The sequence below is a fragment of the Euprymna scolopes genome, chromosome 34 (assembly GCF_053919585.1).
Source record: "Euprymna scolopes isolate OS-2025 chromosome 34, ASM5391958v1, whole genome shotgun sequence".
NCBI classification, from domain to species: domain Eukaryota; kingdom Metazoa; phylum Mollusca; class Cephalopoda; order Sepiida; family Sepiolidae; genus Euprymna; species Euprymna scolopes.
Genome location: NC_136515.1, coordinates 1,690,640 through 1,710,639, shown reverse-complemented (window position 1 = coordinate 1,710,639; position 20,000 = coordinate 1,690,640). Strand labels below are relative to the sequence as shown.

The 20,000-nt window shown below is 33.3% G+C and overlaps 1 protein-coding gene across 1 annotated transcript in view; it reads right to left on the bottom strand.

Annotated features, from left to right (window-relative positions):
* Positions 1-20,000, bottom strand: part of LOC145259075 (solute carrier family 35 member D2-like protein) — a 148,563-nt gene that overhangs the window by 89,478 nt on the left and 39,085 nt on the right. The window contains exon 2 of the mRNA XM_080116706.1: positions 959-992. Within this exon, the coding sequence (XP_079972832.1) occupies positions 959-992 (34 nt within the window). The remainder of the gene's footprint in view (positions 1-958; positions 993-20,000) is intronic.

Sequence of the window (20,000 nt, the reverse complement as noted above, 5' to 3'; positions counted from 1 at the left end):
AATCATAGTTGTTTTTATGAAAAAAAAAAACACTTATTTATTGAAACTTTTGATAATAAAAATTTTTTTAAATCTTGATTTCCAATCATAGTTGTTTTTATGAAAAAAAAAAAAAAAAAAAAACACTTATTTATTGAAACTTTTGATAATAAAATTTTTTTCAATCTTGATTTCCAATCATAGTTGTTTTTATGAAAAAAAAAAAAAACAAAAAAAAACCACTTATTTATTGAAACTTTTGATAATAAAAATTTTTTAAAATCTTGATTTCCAATCATAGTTGTTTTTATGAAAAAAAAAAAAAAAACACTTATTTATTGAAACTTTTGATAATAAAAATTTTTTTAAATCTTGATTTCCAATCATAGTTGTTTTTATGAAAAAAAAAAACACTTATTTATTGAAACTTGATAATAAAAATTTTTTTTAAATCTTGATTTTCAATCATAGTTGTTTTTATGAAAAAAAAACCACTTATTTTATTGAAACTTTCAAAACAAAAAAAAGAAACACATCTTGATTTTCTATCATAGTTGTTTCCATGAAAAAAACATTTTATTGAAACTTTCGATAGAAAAAAAAAAAAAATCTTGATTTCTATCATAGTTGTTTCTATGATAAAAAACCACTTATTTTATAGAAATTTTTCTTGCAAAACAAGTTTTAAAAACTTTCGATTAAAAAGAATTATACATTTTCTATCATAGTTGTTTCCATGATTTTGTCATAAAAAAAATTTCTTTGAAACATTTATAGAAAAAAAGTAAAATACCTCTTTCATATAATTATTAAACTTATAGTAAGTCCTATCTTCTGTTCAAGTTTTACTTTCAGTATTTTGAATTTATCGTCTGGCAGTGTTCATGTTCGCTTCTTCCAGTTACTAATGGAAGATGTCAACGTGACCTTGGGTCAGTTTCTGAATCAGTACCAAAACTAGAAAACAGCAGGAACTTACCTGACCAATTCCAAGAAACTGATATGAGGGAAATCTGAAAATATAAAAAAAAAGATTTCATAAATTATTTGGTTTCATTTGTCTTACGGCATATAAACCATTCATGGATTATTTAATGTCGAACAAAGTTTTCAAATATAATTCGGTAGGTGGGATAATTATTTATATTGATAAAATACTTTACTCTTAGAAAACGAATTTCACGGAGGGTATCATCATTACCTAAAACAAGAAAATGGAACACAATCCCGTAGGGTTGTTTCCCAGCTGATTACAACAATCTTTTCAAGTCCAATTGGGTGAATGTCTACATGGAAAAAAAAAAGAAAATGGAAATGGCACTAATCCTATGCAGGTTTAACCGGCTTCCTTCAAAGGAAGAAGTTTCATGGAGTATGAAATTCACAAGTGATCCCCAGTCACATGTATATCCTTGTTAGGGAAGATAACGATGTTAGTTTTTTTTTGTGCAGTGATATTTTCTAATGCTAGAAGATTACACTTGATGTCTGCAGACAAACAACACTCGGATTATATAGTAACTTTTTTTTCCATTTACCAGCTTGGAGACGGAAAAAAATGTATAAAATTCTGATGATGGCATCTATTGCCGAAATATTAATTTTAAACAAATCAATATTCGTCTATTTTACATAACATTTCATACGTATTTTAAAATTTAAACAATGCTTATACCACGGAAAACACAACTTTGACTTGATTTAATATTTTGTGTTCTTCACCGTTTATTATTTTGTACTTTATGGCAAAATTCAATATTAGAATTTTTTTATTGAAAAAATACTTCTAATTTAAATCTTATAGTAAAGAAGCACCTTTATTTCTTACTAGGCTGGGTGCTCAGTGTTGCCCAAGTGTTTGGATGTGTGTGTTGAGGAAAAAAAAAAAAAAAAAAGGGTAGTAGGCAGGCAGGCTCAAACCCGTACGGCAAATGAGGAAAAGAATGTGAAAAAAAAAAAAAAAAAAAAAAAAAAGTGACGTCTTTGTTGTCGCACCCATCGCCAAACTTGAAGTGACATAGGTTCAAATTAAGGCTAGACAATTTAAAAGAGGGGATGACTTTCGAAAATATATCGGCAAAAAAAAGCGACCCCTCCTCGTAGAAAAGTGCCCAGCTGATGGTGAAGGAATTAATGTTTTTCGCCAATTTTTCAATATTTGTCGTCTGAAGGGTCGAGCTCCAAACGATATTGATCTCGCGAAAATCCGTTGCCTCTGTCGAAAGTTTTAGGCAGACATACAAACATACATTTAAATAGACAGGTGAGATTTATATTATAGACTAGCAGGGGTACCCTGTGTTGCCCGGGTGTTTGGAGGTGTGTGTTGGGGGGGGGGGTAAATCAAAACAACCCTGTAAAAAAAAAAAAAAAAAAAAACATTGGCCGGGTGTTTGGAGGTATAAAAGAAAAAAAAAAAGTTTTAGTAGAAAGGTAGGCTTGAACCCCGAACCTTTGACGCGGAGGTGGAAAGGAAATGGGGAAAAAACCCTGCGACCTAACCATCTCGACCACGGGAACAGATGAATTGATAAGTATGTTAAGTTGACGTTTATAAACCGAAATTAGCAGGTGTCATGATGTTTGACCTAGCTTTGCGCTAAAAGCCAGTTTCTGTTTTCCCCGCTACGCAGCGATAAAAAAAATCTCAAAAATAATTTGTAAAAGTCGGGTAAATTAAAGATAGCTGCGACCCGAGTTCCTTAGTCGTAGATATTATTATTTAGACAGCATATAAAAGGTTTTAAGGAGCGAGCCAACCGAGAATGACAGCCAAAAAAGCCTTTTGTATACACAAAAAGCAAACACACATACATACATTTTCGCTTTTATATATATAGATTACACGTCACAATTGAAATTTGCATTTCAAGCATTTTGACGTAATTACATGTCACGCCAAAAATAAATATCCTCCCAAAAATTAAAAAAAAAAAAATGATTGACTAGAAGATAGCCTAGAACTTTTCATTATTTTATTTCTCATCTTGGGGAGGTTCCATGTTTTGACAAGCTTCTGGGTCTGACATTTACTCCTGATCTGAGATGGAACATGTACATCAAATCTGTTGCCAAGGCTGCTGGAAAAATGGTGGGATCATTCTACTGCTCCAATAGATATCTCACTGCCAATGCAATTCTCTACCTCTATAAGAACCAAATACGTCCAAGGATGGAGTACTGTTGCCACATCTGGACAGGAGCTGCTAGAAGCAGCTTATCCTGCCTTGACAGAGTGCAAATTAGACTGTCTTCCCTGCAATTTCTTTCTCACAAAAGAGACATTGCGAGCCTGCCTCTGCTTTATCATTATTTTCATAGCAAGTGCTCGTCTGAGCTCCAATATATGGTCCTCCCTAGCCCGACTTTCATGAAAAACATGTGTCTAGCTAAAACCACTATTAATAATTCCTCCCGCTCTTTATCTGTGCTTAAACCTAAACGTAGATTCCTTGAAAAAAGATTATTTCTTAGAACTCCATGCCTGTGGAACTCTGTTCCGTTTTCCTGCTTTCCAACTAACTACAATATGGTCGTCTTCAAGACCAACGTAAACAAGTTCTTGATGAACAGTCCCCTTAAGTAATCCAGTTTACCAAATTTCCACTATTAACGAGTAATACAATATTGTCCCATTGACTACTGTACACTCATTAACCCTTATCCTCGAGTGGATTCCGGGCCTTGATAAGTGAATACTCCTTTGTAATAAAAAAAAAAAATTAAGGAAGGCATTGGATTTATCGTAAATTGGCCTACAACTTTTCATTATATATATATATATATATATATATATATAATTATGATTAGTTTTTTTTTTTGGAAAAAGAATTCCAGCAGAGTGCTCAATTAAAAGGAAAATCCAAATTGTAAGAGAGTATTTATATTTTGTGTATAGAAAGTTGTTACTTGAGACAGATCTCTCATGGATGTCTCAACTAACAACTTTCTGTACACAAAATATATATATATATATATATATATATATATATGTTTATTGTTATATAAACATGTTTACATCCCGCTGCTACAAACAGCCACTTGTTTCAATCAAACAACAGATATCATCAGGCAGCGACTTGACTATTCAAATTTTCAATGAATAACCTTTTGAACATTTGAATAGTCAAGTCGCTGCCTGATGATATCTGTTGTTTGATTGAAACAAGTGGCTGTTTGTAGCAGCGGGATGTAAACATGTTTATATAACAATAAACAAGTATTATCAGCTCTTTTTATTGAGCACTATCTAACAACCTCGTTGAATTCACTAGTCCATTACTTTTGAATATAAAAAAGCCCCGAGTATATATATATATATATATATATATATATATATATATATATATATATATATAGAGAGAGAGAGAGAGAGAGAGAGAGAGACACACACACACAAATATTACATACTGGCTACACTAAACACGCTAAAGTTTCGGAGCAAATTGGTTTATTAAGGAAACCAACTATTCAGAGCATTTTGTCCTTAAATTATTTAAGAACAAGATGCTATGAATAGCAGACAAACTTTATTTCTCTCGCCTGATGAGCAACAGTTGTTTTTCTTTTAATAAATCAATTTGCTTCGAAACATTAACATGTTTAGTGTAGTGAGTATGTAATACTTGTCTATATACATAAAAATAATATATTTAGCTCTTTTTTATTGAGCACTCTTAATAACCTCATTTTAATTCATGAGTTTTATCTCTTGAATACCTTTAACCGGAAAAGTAGAAAATTAAAACTGTAAGTTGAAATTTACAATTAAAATTTATTGTTCGACTGAATACTCCAAAAAAGAATTTACAAAATCCTTATTCTGCGGAGTTTCAAAGAAAGCTATTCTTGCTATTTTTTCTAATCTGACAAGAAAAAGAATAACAAGAATTGCATTCTTTGAAACTCCGCGGAATAAGGATTTTGTAAATTGTTTTTTGGAGTATTCAGTCGAACAATAAATTTTGATTGTAAAGTTCAACTTACAGTTTTAATTTTATTTCTCTTATAATAAGCTCTACTCTCTATTGCGTATTGAGCTTTTTTATTTGGTTGGGATTAAATTATCTATATATAAACACTGGTTTTTATATTAGATTGAAGTTTACCATTGCGTATATCAGGTAAACACTACATCCTTTTGACTTCATTACTACATTATATATATACATATATATGAGTAGGTAGTAGTTTGCTTGAAGCATTGTTGGTAAAGAAATATATATATATATATATATATATATTTTTTAAAGCCAAAGACAATGCGGAGGAAGACCGGAAAAGATGAAGTAAAAAAGAAAAACAAACAGATGTAGACGAGTATGGTTGAGTAGAGGAGTGTCTAACCTTTATTTGACTATCATTCTTCATTTCAATGTATAATTATTTGTAACCAAGTTGCTGGTATGTTGATGTTAGTTATAAATAATTATATTGAAATGAAGAATGATAGTCAAATAAAGGTTAGACACTCCTTTATTCAACCATACTCGTCTACATCTGTTTGTTTTTCTTTTTTACTTCATCTTTTCCGGTCTTCCTCCGCATTGTCTTTGGCTTTAAAATATATATATATATATATATATATATATATATATATATATATATATATATATATATCAGCTGGCTTTCGCGGTTTACTTTGCAAAATTTGCTAGTTGCAATGTTTGAAACAATTTCAAATTTGTCATAAAAACTATCTTTTGCGTTATCAATAGACAGACATTTTAAAAAAAAGGGGGGGGAGAATGTTCGCTATGGAGCAATAAAAATATGTAATACAATTGGATTTTTAGTAAAAAAAAAAAAACTTGTCACTTGCCAAGTAAATTGTATTGGGAATTTTATGATATTTGAGTACACAAAAACATTGACAGCAATATATATATATATATATATATATATATATATATATATATATATATATATATATATATATTGTCGGCGTGTGAGCACAGCTGGTGCAAGCAGTTGTTTATTATGCCGAGTATGTTCAAATACAGGAAGACAAAGAAAAACGTGCCTATTCTGTTACTGTATCAATTTGAAACTTACGGTTTCTCGTCTAATCGCAGGAGACAAGAAACTGCATGAAACGGTAGTTGAAAGATAGAAGTAGAGGCAGTGCGAGGCCGCTGAGATTGAAAAACGTGTTTATGGGAAGGTGACCGGGGGGAGGGGGGGGGAATAAATTTCTTTAAAATTTATTTGACAAGAAATTTTCCCTGATCATTACTCAACAGAAATTCTCTTAAAAAAATCAAAAATCTATTCTGCTCTGTGAACTCATTTGTGACCTATTTGCGTCAAAAGTAAAAGCAGTATGTAAAAAAAAAAAAAAAAAAAAAAAAAAAAAAGGTAGTTTACTTGAAGCATTGTTGGTAAACGAATATGCAGCAATATAAAAATAAAAAGGGAGTGTTGAAGAGACGTGACGCAGGAACAAAAACATAAATGAACGAAGATGCTGATTTTCTGTTCTTGCAACATTCTTTTGGTTTGTTTTCTTTTTGAAAAAAGATTTTATTCTTGAAATATCAAAGACATTTACCATCCCCATTATATTAAACAGTAAGTCCACATTTATTAATATATGTGAAATATTTTTGCAAACTAAAAAAAAAAATATGAGCAGGCCGCCTGCCATTGCCCAGTCGTAAAATAGGCTTAAATATGATATTTTAATTGATGAAGATTTTGGGGTTTGTATTACTGTACACATAGATTCGAAAAAGTTGTCAAAAAACAAAAATATAACAAATAAATGTTATCAAAGGCAAGATAAGTTACTTTTCTGCCAAACTGGATATAATTTTTGTGTTTTTATTCAATGTAACATGTTTATTCAGCTCGAAAAACATGCAGTGTTTACCGATGTATTGGAAAATTCAAAATGGCGCCCAACACTCTTTAACATGGTAAGTTTGGGAAAAGGTGTTATAAATAATAAACTAGACAAAATACTATTTAAAAAAACACCGAATATATGTCAACTTATGTCACGGTAATATATATTGAGCGAATTTCTAACAGTATTTTGTCTAGTTTATTATTTATAACATCTTTTCCTGAACATACCGTGTTAAAGAGAGATTCGGGCGCCATTTTGAATTTTCCAATACATCGGTAAACACTATGCTTTTCGAGCTGAATAAACATGTTACATTGAATAAAAACACGAAAAATATATCCAGTTAGGTAGAAAAGTAACTTATCTTGCCTTTGATAACATTTATTTGTTATATATTTGTTTTTTTGACAACTTTTTCGAATCTATGTGTACAGTAATACAAACCCAGATTTTGTATTTATAATTATACTAGCCTGGGTGCCCGGCGTTGCCTGGGTGTTTGGAGATGTGTGCCGAGGAAAAAAAAAAAAGTTGTAGTAGGCAGGCAGGCTCGAACCCATACCACAAAGGAGAACGTGAAAAAAAAAAAGTTATGTCTTTGCTGTCACGCCCATCGCCAAACTCGAAGTGATGTAGGTTGAAAGTAAGGCTAGTCAGTCGAAAAGAGGGGATGACTTTCGAAAAAAGCGACCCCTCCTTGTAGAAAAGCGCCCAGTTGAGGGTGAAGGAATTAATGTTTTTAGCCAATTTTTCGATATTTCTCATCCGAAGGGTAGAGTTTCAAAACGATACCGATCTTGTGAAAATTCATCGCCTCTGTCGAAAGTCTTAGGCAGACACACAAACATACATACATACATTTAAACAGACAGGTGAGATTTGTATTATAGATTATATTGGACACGATATATAGCAATGATTTAAAAAGTTAAAAAAAAAAAAAAGAAAAAAAAAAAGAAAAAAAAAAGAAAAAAAAGAAAAAAAAGAAAAAAAAAAGAAAAAAAAAAAAGAACGCTACCACCGAGAATCGAAACCAAAACGTTTAGCTTATGATTTACTTTTTCTACGATTACATGTTTGCTGTAAGGCTAAAAATTAAAACATGAACTAATAGCTACTACGTTATGCATGCATTTTTGCAATGTTGTCATTTGACCTTCGCCTGGCAAATTTCATTTTTTTTTTTTAATTTTCACACTTTTGCACCGTAGTGGTTAACTAAAGATGATCATTCCATAAGAAAACCGAAAAAAACTAATAAGGAATTATTTAAAATGAATGTTTCAAAGAATATGCAAATTAACAGATGAATGCAATTCCACGGTACATGTATAACAAAGTTGTATTTTCTTTTTAATTAAATAGAAAAAAGGGTTTTAATATGAATATCAATACACAAAAAAAATCCAAATTTATAGGAGCATATATATATATATATTTAGAAAGGAGGCACCACTTATCAAGGTCCAGAGGCCACTCGAGGATAAGAGTTAATGAATGTACGGTAATCTATGGGACAATATCATAGTAATCGTTAGTAGTGGAAATTTGGTAAATTAGATTACTTGAGACGGCTCATTAAGAATTTGTTTACGTTGGACTTGAAGACGACCATATTGTAGTCGGTTGGAAAGCAGTAAAACAGAACAGAGTTCCACAGGCGTGCAGTTCTAAGAAAGAAGCTTTGTTCATGGAATCTACATTTAGGTTTAGGCACAGATAAAGAGTGAGAGAAATTATTGATAGTGGTTTCAGCTAGACGAGTGTTTCTTGTGAAAGTTTGGCGATGAGGAACCATAGATTGGAGCTCAGACGAGCACTTGCCATGAGAATAATGATAAAATAGAGACAGGCTTACAATATCTCTTCTGCGAGAAAGAGGTTGCAGGGAAGAGAAAAAAGCATCCTCCACTAGGTTATGAAGTCTATTTTAAACTGTCAAAGGATAAGGTATTTCTAGCAGCCCCTCCTCAGATGTAGCAACAGTACTCCATCCTTGGATGTACCTTGCTCTTATATAGGTAAAGAATTGTGTCGGCTGTGAGATATCTAATGGTTGGTTGTTTTTGTTTTACGGCATATCAACCCCTTTTCAGGTTATTTAATGCTGAATCCAAAGATTCGGAAGAAAATTTTTTTTTAAATAGAATATATTTGTTGTTTTCAAGTCGGTTTCTATTTAACCCATAGTTGGGACCCTAACAGGTACTACCACTCCGGGTCGAAATGGACCTGGGAGCAATGGCAATTAAAGGGTGACTCCACACTCCCCAAAGCCCGCAAGCTGGGGCCTCACCTATCTAATGGAGTGGTAGAATGATCTCACCATTTTTTTCAGTGACTTTGGCAACAGATTTGATATACGTGTTTCATTTCAGATCAGGAGTAAAGGTCAGATCCAGAAGCTTGTCAAAACATGGAACTTATATATATATATATATATATATATATATATATATATATATATATATATATATATATAATTATAGAGGAGGAGTCATGGGAAACGCATTGCTCTCCTTGAGTAAAAGATAAGGGGTGAGGAGGGTAGTCTTTAAACCTGTTTAAGATGCCGTTTAGTTTGTTGTTATTTGTTTATATTTTGATATAAATTTTGTTTTAGTTATTGATTATAATTTTGAAACTTTAGAAAGCGGCCTCAAATCTGTGCTCGTGAAAATGGTCCTCATTTGTCAGAAATAATTTTCCGCTTCTAAATATTCCATAATGCCATCGTTTAGGAAATATTTTTATGTACGTTATAAAATTTTTGTTGAAATATTCAAAGATTTTGGTTGTCCTTAAAAACATTCGTTTCTTGTGACTCCCCATATAAATTCTAAAATATATATGGCAATTACTTACTACCTTGCTCTACCTACGTATTGAGCACTGTTGAAGTAAATACTTCGTTTACGCATAAATTTATACTTTCGTATATTATATATTAATTTATGTGATTAAATGAAGTAGTCATATATATATATATATAACCGTAGATTCTTTTGAGAAAAACCAATCTAATATATTTATATATAACCGTAGATTTTTTTTTTTTGAGAAAACCAATCTTATATATATATATATATGTATGGCAGTAGAGTTTAGTTTCCTAGAAGTACATCCAATGAAACAACATGTGTCTACCAAAAGGTGCTCAATGAGTAAACAGAGCAGGTATATTAAATTTATTAATTTTTTGCATAAATTTTTGTGTGTGTGTATATATATATTAGATTGTTTTTCTCACATCTTACTTTTATATATGACTAGCGGGGGTGCCCGGCATTGCCCGGGTGTTTGTAGGTGTGTGTTGAGAAAAAAAAAGTTGTAGTAGATAGGTAGGCTCGAACCTGAACAGTTGACGAATGGTGGAAAAGAAAGTGAGGAGAAACCTGACATCTTACCACTCTGCAACGGCGGGACAGGAACTAAAAAGTGTTCTAATTTAACGATTAAAAAGCTATATGACAGGTGCGTAAATTTAATGAGGTCAAACATCACGCCATAGGGGAATGAAATCACACACTTAACTTGGGCTGTGAGGCCATTTTTTGGGGTTTTGTTTTCCCAAGATATTGGGGGAAAACCAGCTCCCATACATAGAGGAGTATCCAAATGAATAGCAATTGTCTGATATGAGGGGTTTTTTCCACACAGTGATCAAATCTAATTGCTTTCTGGATGTCCCCGGCACAAAGCCGGAAAGCTGGTATCGCTGTCATTAGTTTTGCTTTTTTTTATACGAAAACCACTATCAGAATCCAGTCAAGAAAAGGATCATTTTTTGTTGCGTAAAAGAAGGGAAGATGACACTTCATAACGGCGTTTCTTTTGGTTGTCGTTCAATTCGTGAGGCACCCATTTATCAAGTTTTTTTGTCTTTCAATCTCTCAAGTGGTTGAAAATCGTCGTACACGTTACGTCTAATTCAGAAACAAGTTCTCGCATAGTTGTACGTGGATTAGCTTCAACTAAGGCTCTTAATTGATTTTATGGCCGACCACCATGCTCATCATCTTAAAGACTCATTGCCACCATGAAATTTCTTAAACCACCATTGTGCTGTGCATTCAGTAGTGGTTTTTTAGCCAGACACTTTGTTGATATTGCGAGTTGTTTCAGCAGTTTTTCGGCCTAGTTTGAATTGAAATAAGAAAATTGTGAAAAATTGCATTTTTTTCATCTATCTTGTATACAACGTTCTAAAAAAAAAAAAAAAAAAGACATAATTGTTTTAAAACGATTGTAATTTAAACGATTAGATAGAGAGAGTGAAAAGCGTTCTCAAAAATGATATATAAAGTAAAGGTATTATAAAAAAAACTTATCTAAAAGTACATCATTTGAAATCAAAATTTTAAGTTCCGCAAGAACTTTCTTGTCAACTATTCCAAACGCAATAAAATTTACTTTTGTACAAAAATTGGTAAAAAAAAAAAAAAAAAAAAAAAAAAATTTGAAAAAAAAAAAAAAGAAAAAGAAATCAGTCTTCATAGATATCCGTTGAATTGTTTGTAACTTTAATCTTATTGCTAGTGGATGCAGCAAATTGGCCAACTACACCAATGTTTGTGAAAAAGAATGGACTAAACAAGATGAATTTAAACATTTCGAGTCGATAGGAATTTAAGATAAAGAGAAATTGATATCTGAATGAGGAGTTGAAATCGATATCTTGGGTCATTTCGTTGATGGAAGAGGAATTCAGTTTGACGTTTTTTCATGTCAGAGTGACACTTCCAGCAAATGTAGAAATAGCATTTTTCATTTTAATAAAAGTGTTTTATTCCTCCAGTTCTTTACACCTTCAAACATTTATTCATCGTGTTTGGTTTGGTTGTTTTGTAGAGGGAACTTGAGTCCGTTATTTTTGCAGAGCAAGTTCTCTATATTATCCAACTAGCAGGGAGACCCAACGTTGCCAGGAATTGAATAAGAACCACCGAATGTCCCACACTCCCAATATTTTTATTGTCATCGAAATCGGTGATAAATTGTCCATTTGTCAATCAAATCGATTGATTTACTGCTCTAGTCGGGAACTTGAAGTAAAGTTTAAAATGCACTTGTCAAGTATCAAGGTTCGATTGTGCTCTAAACAGAAACATTCATTTCACATGCGCTCCTGTTTTATCAAAGAACCTACTGTTGATTTTATACAACAGGCCCTTTTGCTTGCGTGATGATAAAACTTCTCAAATGCACTTGTGAGGTTTCTGAATTTTTGAGATGAGGATTGGTTATTTGTATTTGGATTCATCGGACTACTGTTCTCATCTTGAGTGTGATTTTCACATGTCTAACAGAACAAGAACATGCTATCCCCGTGAAGCAAATAAAGGGTTCCGCTCAAAATTCCTGAGTTCGACAGAAACATTTGAGCTTGACAAGATATAACCTCCGACCTTCTTCAGGTGTATCGACCGAAACATTGTGAAAATCACACTCAAGATGAGAACTGCACTTGTGAGGTTAGGCTGTATAAAAATGTTAACTTCAGTTTTGCTTGTGTGATGATAAAACTTCTCAAATGCACTTGTGATGTTTCTGAATTTTTGAGATGAGGATTGGTTATTTGTATTATTTGGATTCATCGGACTACTGTTCTCATCTTGAATGTTATTTTCACAACGTTTCGGTCAATGTAACCTCTGACCTTCTTCAGGTGTATCTTGTCGAACTCAGAAATGTCTTCTGCAAAAATACCTTAGCAACCCTATCAGCATTCCCCACTTAAGGGTGCCTCAGACGATTGATCATAGACCGAGCCCTTTTCAAAGAGTGAAGGTAAATCCTGGGAGGGTGCATTGTTTTTAATATGGAATATTTGATTTTCTGAATTTTTGAGATGAGGAATTGAATTCATGTCATATGGATCAAATTAAGGCACAAGTTTAACTCGAATCCATATAAAAAAAAAAGGCACGGATAAAAACAGATCTAATATTCAAATTAACGAAATTAAAAAAATGACTATAAAAAAAAGGGTCATTATTTTTCCAACAAAGATGAATAATCCAATAGACAAAAAAAAAAAAAACAGAAAAAAATTCAACTGATTGTCAATTGGTGAGAAGGGAAATAAAATTTGACCCAACGTTGCCAGGAATTGAATAAGAACCACCGAATGTCCCACACTCCCAATATTTTTATTGTCATCGAAATCGGTGATAAATTGTCCATTTGTCAATCAAATCGATTGATTGCCTGCTCTAGTCGGGAACTTGAAGTAAAGTTTAAAATGCACTTGTCAAGTATCAAGGTTCGATTGTGCTCTAAACAGAAACATTCATTTCACATGCGCTCCTGTTTTATCAAAGAACCTACTGTTGATTTTATACAACAGGCCCTTTTGCTTGCGTGATGATAAAACTTCTCAAATGCACTTGTGAGGTTTCTGAATTTTTGAGATGAGGATTGGTTATTTGTATTTGGATTCATCGGACTACTGTTCTCATCTTGAGTGTGATTTTCACATGTCTAACAGAACAAGAACATGCTATCCCGTGAAGCAAATAAAGGGTTCTGCTCAAAATTCCCGAGTTCGACAGAAACATTTGAGCTTGACAAGATATAACCTCCGACCTTCTTCAGGTGTATCGACCGAAACATTGTGAAAATCACACTCAAGATGAGAACTGCACTTGTGAGGTTAGGCTGTATAAAAATGTTAACTTCAGTCAAAACCAAACTGCTCCTTCTTTAGTGGAATTTTTTTGCTTATCGATACCTATCAGAGGTATTTTGACACAAAACCTATACACGAACACTCCCAGACAAATAGAGTACATTTGTGTGAACATTCATAAAAATCGCACCAGTCATTTTGAAATGCAAATGGAATGATCTCAAAGACACAAAGTGCCTTTTATATATAAGTAGGGATATCCAGTCTCTGCTCTATCGTTATTTTCATAGTGACTACTCGTCTGAGCTCCAATCTATGGTCCCCCTTGTCAAACTTTAACAAAAAACATCCGTCTAGCTACAACCACTATTAATAATTTCTCACACTGTCTAAATCTTAACCTAGATTTCATGAAAAAAGTTTCTTTCCTAGAACTGCCTACCTGTGGAAATCTGTTCTGCTGGTCCGCTTTCTAGCTGACTACAATATGGTCGTCTTTAAGTCCAATGTAAACAAGTTCTTGCTGATCAGTCCCCTTAGATAATCAAATTATACCAAATTTCGACTACTAACGATTACTACACTTGTCCTAACAACTACCGTACACTCATTAACCCTTATCCTCAAGTGGCCTTCAGGCCTTGATAATGTACTGACCCCTTTGTCAAAAAAAAAAAAAATTGACCCTCATCCACCACTTTCCATCATATTTGGAGGTGGGGGGATAATCTATATATATAAAAGCGAAAATGTGTGTATATATGTATGTATGTTCGCTTTTTGTGTATGTCCGAGAAATGCTTCTTTCTAAGAAGCGATCGGTCGACTCACTTCCATATCATATTTTTATATCACGTCTAAATGATAATATCTATGAGTTAATGATGGTCGCCTGTCTATTTAATTTGCTCGACTTTGAAAAGATGAATATTCAACATTTTTCGCTCGCCACATGTGGATTAGACTTTTTCGTATAATAAAAGCGGAACTAATTCTGACTGTATTTTTCCAGTCGCGATCGCCGGAAATGTCCGAAAGCAATTTGATCAATGTAGAGTTTCTCCTTATATCAGACAATTGCTATTCAATTTGGACAATCCCCTTGTTATGGGGAGCTGATTTCCCCCCCCCCAACATCTTAGGGAAACAAAAAAAATTAAAAAAGCGTTCCCACAGTAAATAAAATACTACCCCGCAGTCAAAGTTGACCTCATTAAGTCATTAAAACGGGCACCTGACAATTCTAAATAATTAAATAAATTCAAACGTGTTTCCGTTAGTATTTCATGGTGACCCAGTGGTTAACGTCGCACGTTTTTTTTCACACTTTAATTTCCAACTTTGCCTCAAGGCTTCGGGTTCGATCCTTCATACTTACCTACCAAAACTTTTTTTTTATTTTAACCCCCCCCCGACACAAACACCCGGGTGACCACACACACCTCCAAACACCCGGGCAACGCCAGGTACCCCCCCCCGCTAGTCTATAATATAAATCTCACCTGTCTTTTTAAATGTATGTATGTATATATGTTTGTATGTCTACTTAAAACTTTTGACAAAGGCGACGGCTTTTCACAAGATTGTTATTGTTTTGAAGTTCGACCCTTTGGACGACAAATATCAAAAAAAATTGGCTAAAAACATTAATTCCTTCACCCTCAGCTGGACACTTTTCTATAAGGAGGGGTCGCTTTTTTTCTGCCAATATTTTCGAAAGTCGTCCCCTCTTTTCGAGATCCTGGATATAACCTTAAACTATATCCAATGGTGAGGCCTTAGCTTGCGGATTTTGAGGAGTGTGGAGCCACACTTTTTTTTTTCTTTTTTTTTTTATTACATTTTCACCCCATACAAGGCACATTGCCACTTTGGTGTAGGGGGCTACTAACAGGGGTAACAACTACTGGGATACTATGTAGGGATTTGGGCAGCAAGATGTTGGTTCACGTTGCACTTGAACTTCTGCAAGTCAGTACAGTTGGGGAAGTCTAGCGGTTCTCGGGAAGAAACTACTGGAGTAGAAAGATCTATTGCCATTGCTCCCAGGTCCACTCTCACCCGGAGTGATTAGTACCTGTTAGGGTCCCAACTATGGGTTAAATAGAAACCGAAAAAATAAATAAATAAATAAATCTATTAAAAACTTTTTCTTCAAAATAACTGGATTTGGCATTAAATAACCTGAAAAGGGGTTGATATGCCATAAAACAAAAACAAACAACCAACCAACCCTCTTTTCGATTGACTAGCCTTAATTTAAATCTTTGCCACTTCCGGTTTGGCGATGGACGCAATAGCAAAGACGTCACGTTTTTTATTTTTTTTCACATTCTTTTCCTCCTTTGCGGTACAGGTTCAAACCTGCCTGCCTACTACCACTTTTTTTTTTTTTGCTCAACACACATCTCCCAACACCCGGCACCCAGGCTGGTCTATAGTATAAATCTCACCTGTTTGTTTAAATGTATGCATGTCTGACTAAAACTTTTGACAGAAGCAACGGATTTTCACAAGATCTGTATTGTTTTGAAGCTCGACCCTCCGGACAACAAATATAAAAAAATTGGCTAAAAACATTAATTCCTTCACCCTCAACTGGGCACCTTTTTTTTTTCTCCTCTCAACCCAGGTTAGTAATAGTTTGACAACTTGCCCGTTTAGAGGTGTGAGAGTGTGAGAAAGAAGCTTATGAGCAGAGGCAGGGGAAAGAAACATTATTTATTTAAACATTCAAAGTCGATAGAAAATTGAGCTAAATAGAAATTGATATGTGAACGAGAAGTTGAAATCGATATCTTGAGTCACTTTCTTGATGGAAGAGGAATTTAATTTTAGTCTCCATACTTGCACTTCCACTCAATACAACAAATAGCATTTTATTGGTTTAAAAAAAAAAAAAAAAAAAAAAAAAAAAAAATTTTATTGGAGGAGAGGACATGCAAGATTGGCTTGGTTGTTTTGGTTTTATGGCTTATTAACTAGTGATGGGACGATTCAATATTTTTCCTCCCATTCCAATACAATTACCAAGTTCCCGATTCCAATATAATTACCGATTCTGATTCTTTATAAATCTCTAAATATTTAAGTATATAGTTGTATTTTTCTCTGATTACCGTAAAAAACACACACACACACACACACACACGTTAAATGTGCAAATATTTTCCTAAACATAAAAATATATGTGTGGGGGATGATCTATCGATTTTAGCTTCACTGGTGGTTTAAAATCAATAAATATTCATTATTCTATCATTATTACCAGCAATGGAAGATTTTGCTTTAAACAAAATCAAATAAAAAAAAAAAGAAAATTAAAAGAATCGTTTTGGCATTGGAAAATCGCCACAAATTTTTCCAATTCCGACACTGATTCCGATACCCTCAAATATTCCGAATTTTTTTGATTCCCGATTTCGATTAATCATCTCAACACTAGTATCAACCCTTTCCAGGTTATTTAATGCCGAATCTCGACATTTTGGTAAAAGTTTTTATGCTTGAAGTTGAAGTTTTTTCTATCCTCAAATATTTATTCATCATATTTGATTTGATTGGGATTTTTTTTTTTTTTTTTAGAATATCAACCCTTTTCAGGATATTCAATGCCAAATCCAGTAATTTTGGTAAAAAATTTATATAAACAAAATTTAGGTTTATAGAAGGCAGAACAATGCAGGGATGTAACAGATAAACTAACAGTGAAACAACGGCCGTGCAGTTTAACTTTATCAAATGAATACATGTGTATATGTACAATCATGTATTATATTACAATAGAAAAATGCGAGCATGAAAAGTAATATGGTTAAGCTTAAATATGGAAAAGTAAAGGATTAGTTGTTAAAACTGGCAAAAAGGACAAGATATTCTAGTATTGATTATATAATGTTATAAATTGAATTTAAAAAATTCTTAATGCTGCAATATTTTAAGTTATAAATTTATATTTTTTACTAGAATATCTTGTCCTTTTCTTTTCCAGTTTTAACAACTAGTCCTTTACTTTTCCATGTTTAAGCTTAACCATATTACTTTTCATGCTCGCATTTTTCTATTGTAATCCATGAGTTTTCCATGCTTCCAATAAATTCATGTGTTCTTTGTTTAATTTCAGTCTTACTTTTCTTGCCCCAATAAACATAACATACGCATATGTAATAACAATGTACGGCACTCGTCTGCTTTCAATAAAATCTCTCCAATTATCTCCCTTTCATACTTTCATTCTGTCTGTTTCATTTGTTACTTCTCGTTTCGCGACAACACTGAATTGGTAGCGACGTGGTTGCTATGGAAACCAGTCATAAAAAACATCGCTCACCTACTTTGTTTAATTTCAGTCTTATTTCCCTCCCCCCATAAACACATACGTAATAAAAATGTACCGCACTCGTCTGCTTCCAATAAAATCCCCCAATTATCTCCCTTTCATGCTTTCATTCTCTTTGTTTCACTTGCTACTTTTCTTTTAGCGACAGCAGTGAATTAGTAGTAACAGTAGTCGCCGAAGAGATGTGGTCGCTATGGAAACCAGTCATAAAAAACATCGCTCACCTCCTTACATTTTTTTACGATTTTGAACACCAGAAAATTCATAATTTTTGTTTTACTGACCGAAAATTGAACATTTTTTTTTCACAATATAGCTGAGAAGAAGGTGATCTATAAACTGTAATAACTGTTTGAAATTTGGTGGAAAAAAATGAATGAGCAGTGAAGCTTTAAAACAGTTCTAAATGACTAAAACTGACACATAACCATATATTCAAACACGGTAGTCTTTGAATGATATCTCATTCAAACATGCTAGATTCCGCCAATCTGAGGAGTCGTAGACGACGAAACACGTGTCAGTGGATAATTATATTTTTAAAATAATATATATGTTGCTTCCCATGTGGGGGTACCAAATTGGTTAAAGGAAAAATTATTCCCAACTCGCATTTAGGTAAAAATGCACTTTCGTAAATAATTAAATTCATTCAAAACATATCGCAAAAACAAACATCTCTCTCTCTCTCTATATATATATATATATATTTTCAGACACATCTGATTGAACACGACGGTTGGTTGTTTGGTTGGTTGTTTTACGGCATATCAACCCTTTTCGAGTTTTTTAATGCCGAATCCAAAGATTTTGAAGAAAAATTTTAATAGAATATATTTGTTGTTTTCAAATCGTTTTCTATTTAACCCATAGTTGGAACCCTAACAGGTACTAACACTCCGGGTCAGAGTGGACCTGGGAGCAATGGTAATTAAAGGGTTGCTCCACACTCCCCAAAGCCCGCAAGCTGGTGCCTCACAACTGGATATAGTTTAAGGTCATATCCAGGACCTGAACACGACGAAGTTATTCTTTTTTCCGATCTTAATGGATAATTTTTCAATTTGCCGGGCGGTCTTTTTAATTTCAGTAGGTAACTTATACAGAATGACGCCCAAAGGTTGTTTTTTCGGCCATATACTTCTTATACCTCTGTTCTGATGATCAGCTTATTTCCTCTTTCTGTTAGGAGGCGGGTGGGGGGGGGTCCATAGTAGATCGTGCTTAAAAGACATGAACGCTTGAAATTTGAAAAAAAAACTAAAGAAAGGCAACTTCCTGTTGTGAATATGCGTAGGCGATTTGCGTGTGAAACCAAACGAAATAAATAACATTTTTTTTTTTTTCCATTAAAAAACTTTGTGTCAAAGTTTTTTTCTTTGCGAGTCTCTAAATACGTTTTGGTTCATTTGAAAAATAACAATGTTGTATAGTTGGTAGCCATCTTATTGCCAGTGTGACAAATTGCCCAACTGCACGGATGTGTGTGCGAACGAGGGTGAAAACAATTTTATGAGATGGAGAATAAATAAATATTTAAACATTTCAAGTCGATAGGAAATTAAGGTAAAAAGAAATTCACATGTGAATGCGAATTTGAAATCGATATCTTGGGTCACTTCCTTGATGGAAGAGGAGTTTAGTTTTACGTTTTCATGTCAGGTGGTACGCCACTAAATATAACAAAACTAGCACGACCTGTGTACCGGCGTTGCACAGTGAAAGTATATCCCCCCCCCACCCCACTTGTATAAAAAAAAAAAACTACGGTTGTTAGTGGGAGCCAATGCCAGCCCAGTATGATAGCAGGCAATGGGCGCCCGTAGCCAAAATGAATGCACCATGGCGAAGTACCAAGTATTTCATATATACTTATATATATTGTAGAGTTTAGCTTCGAAATAATCAAGTTTGGGAGCAAACCTTTTCAATTTAGTTATGACGAAGCTGTCGTTTTGTTTTTTTTCTTTTTTTATGCTTTTAGGAAAAAAATCTTAAAATGAAATATTTTGGAGCCAAACTCTTCAATATATACATACATAAGTAATGCATAGTTTTGTAACATAACCAGTGTACACGCAGCGTGTTTTATGGTAAAAAAAAAAAAAAAAAAAAACATCAGTTTTGTTGGTGTTTTGACAAAGGCGTCGTTGTTGTCGAAGATGGCGGCGTTAATTTTTTTTATGTTAATAGGAAAAATC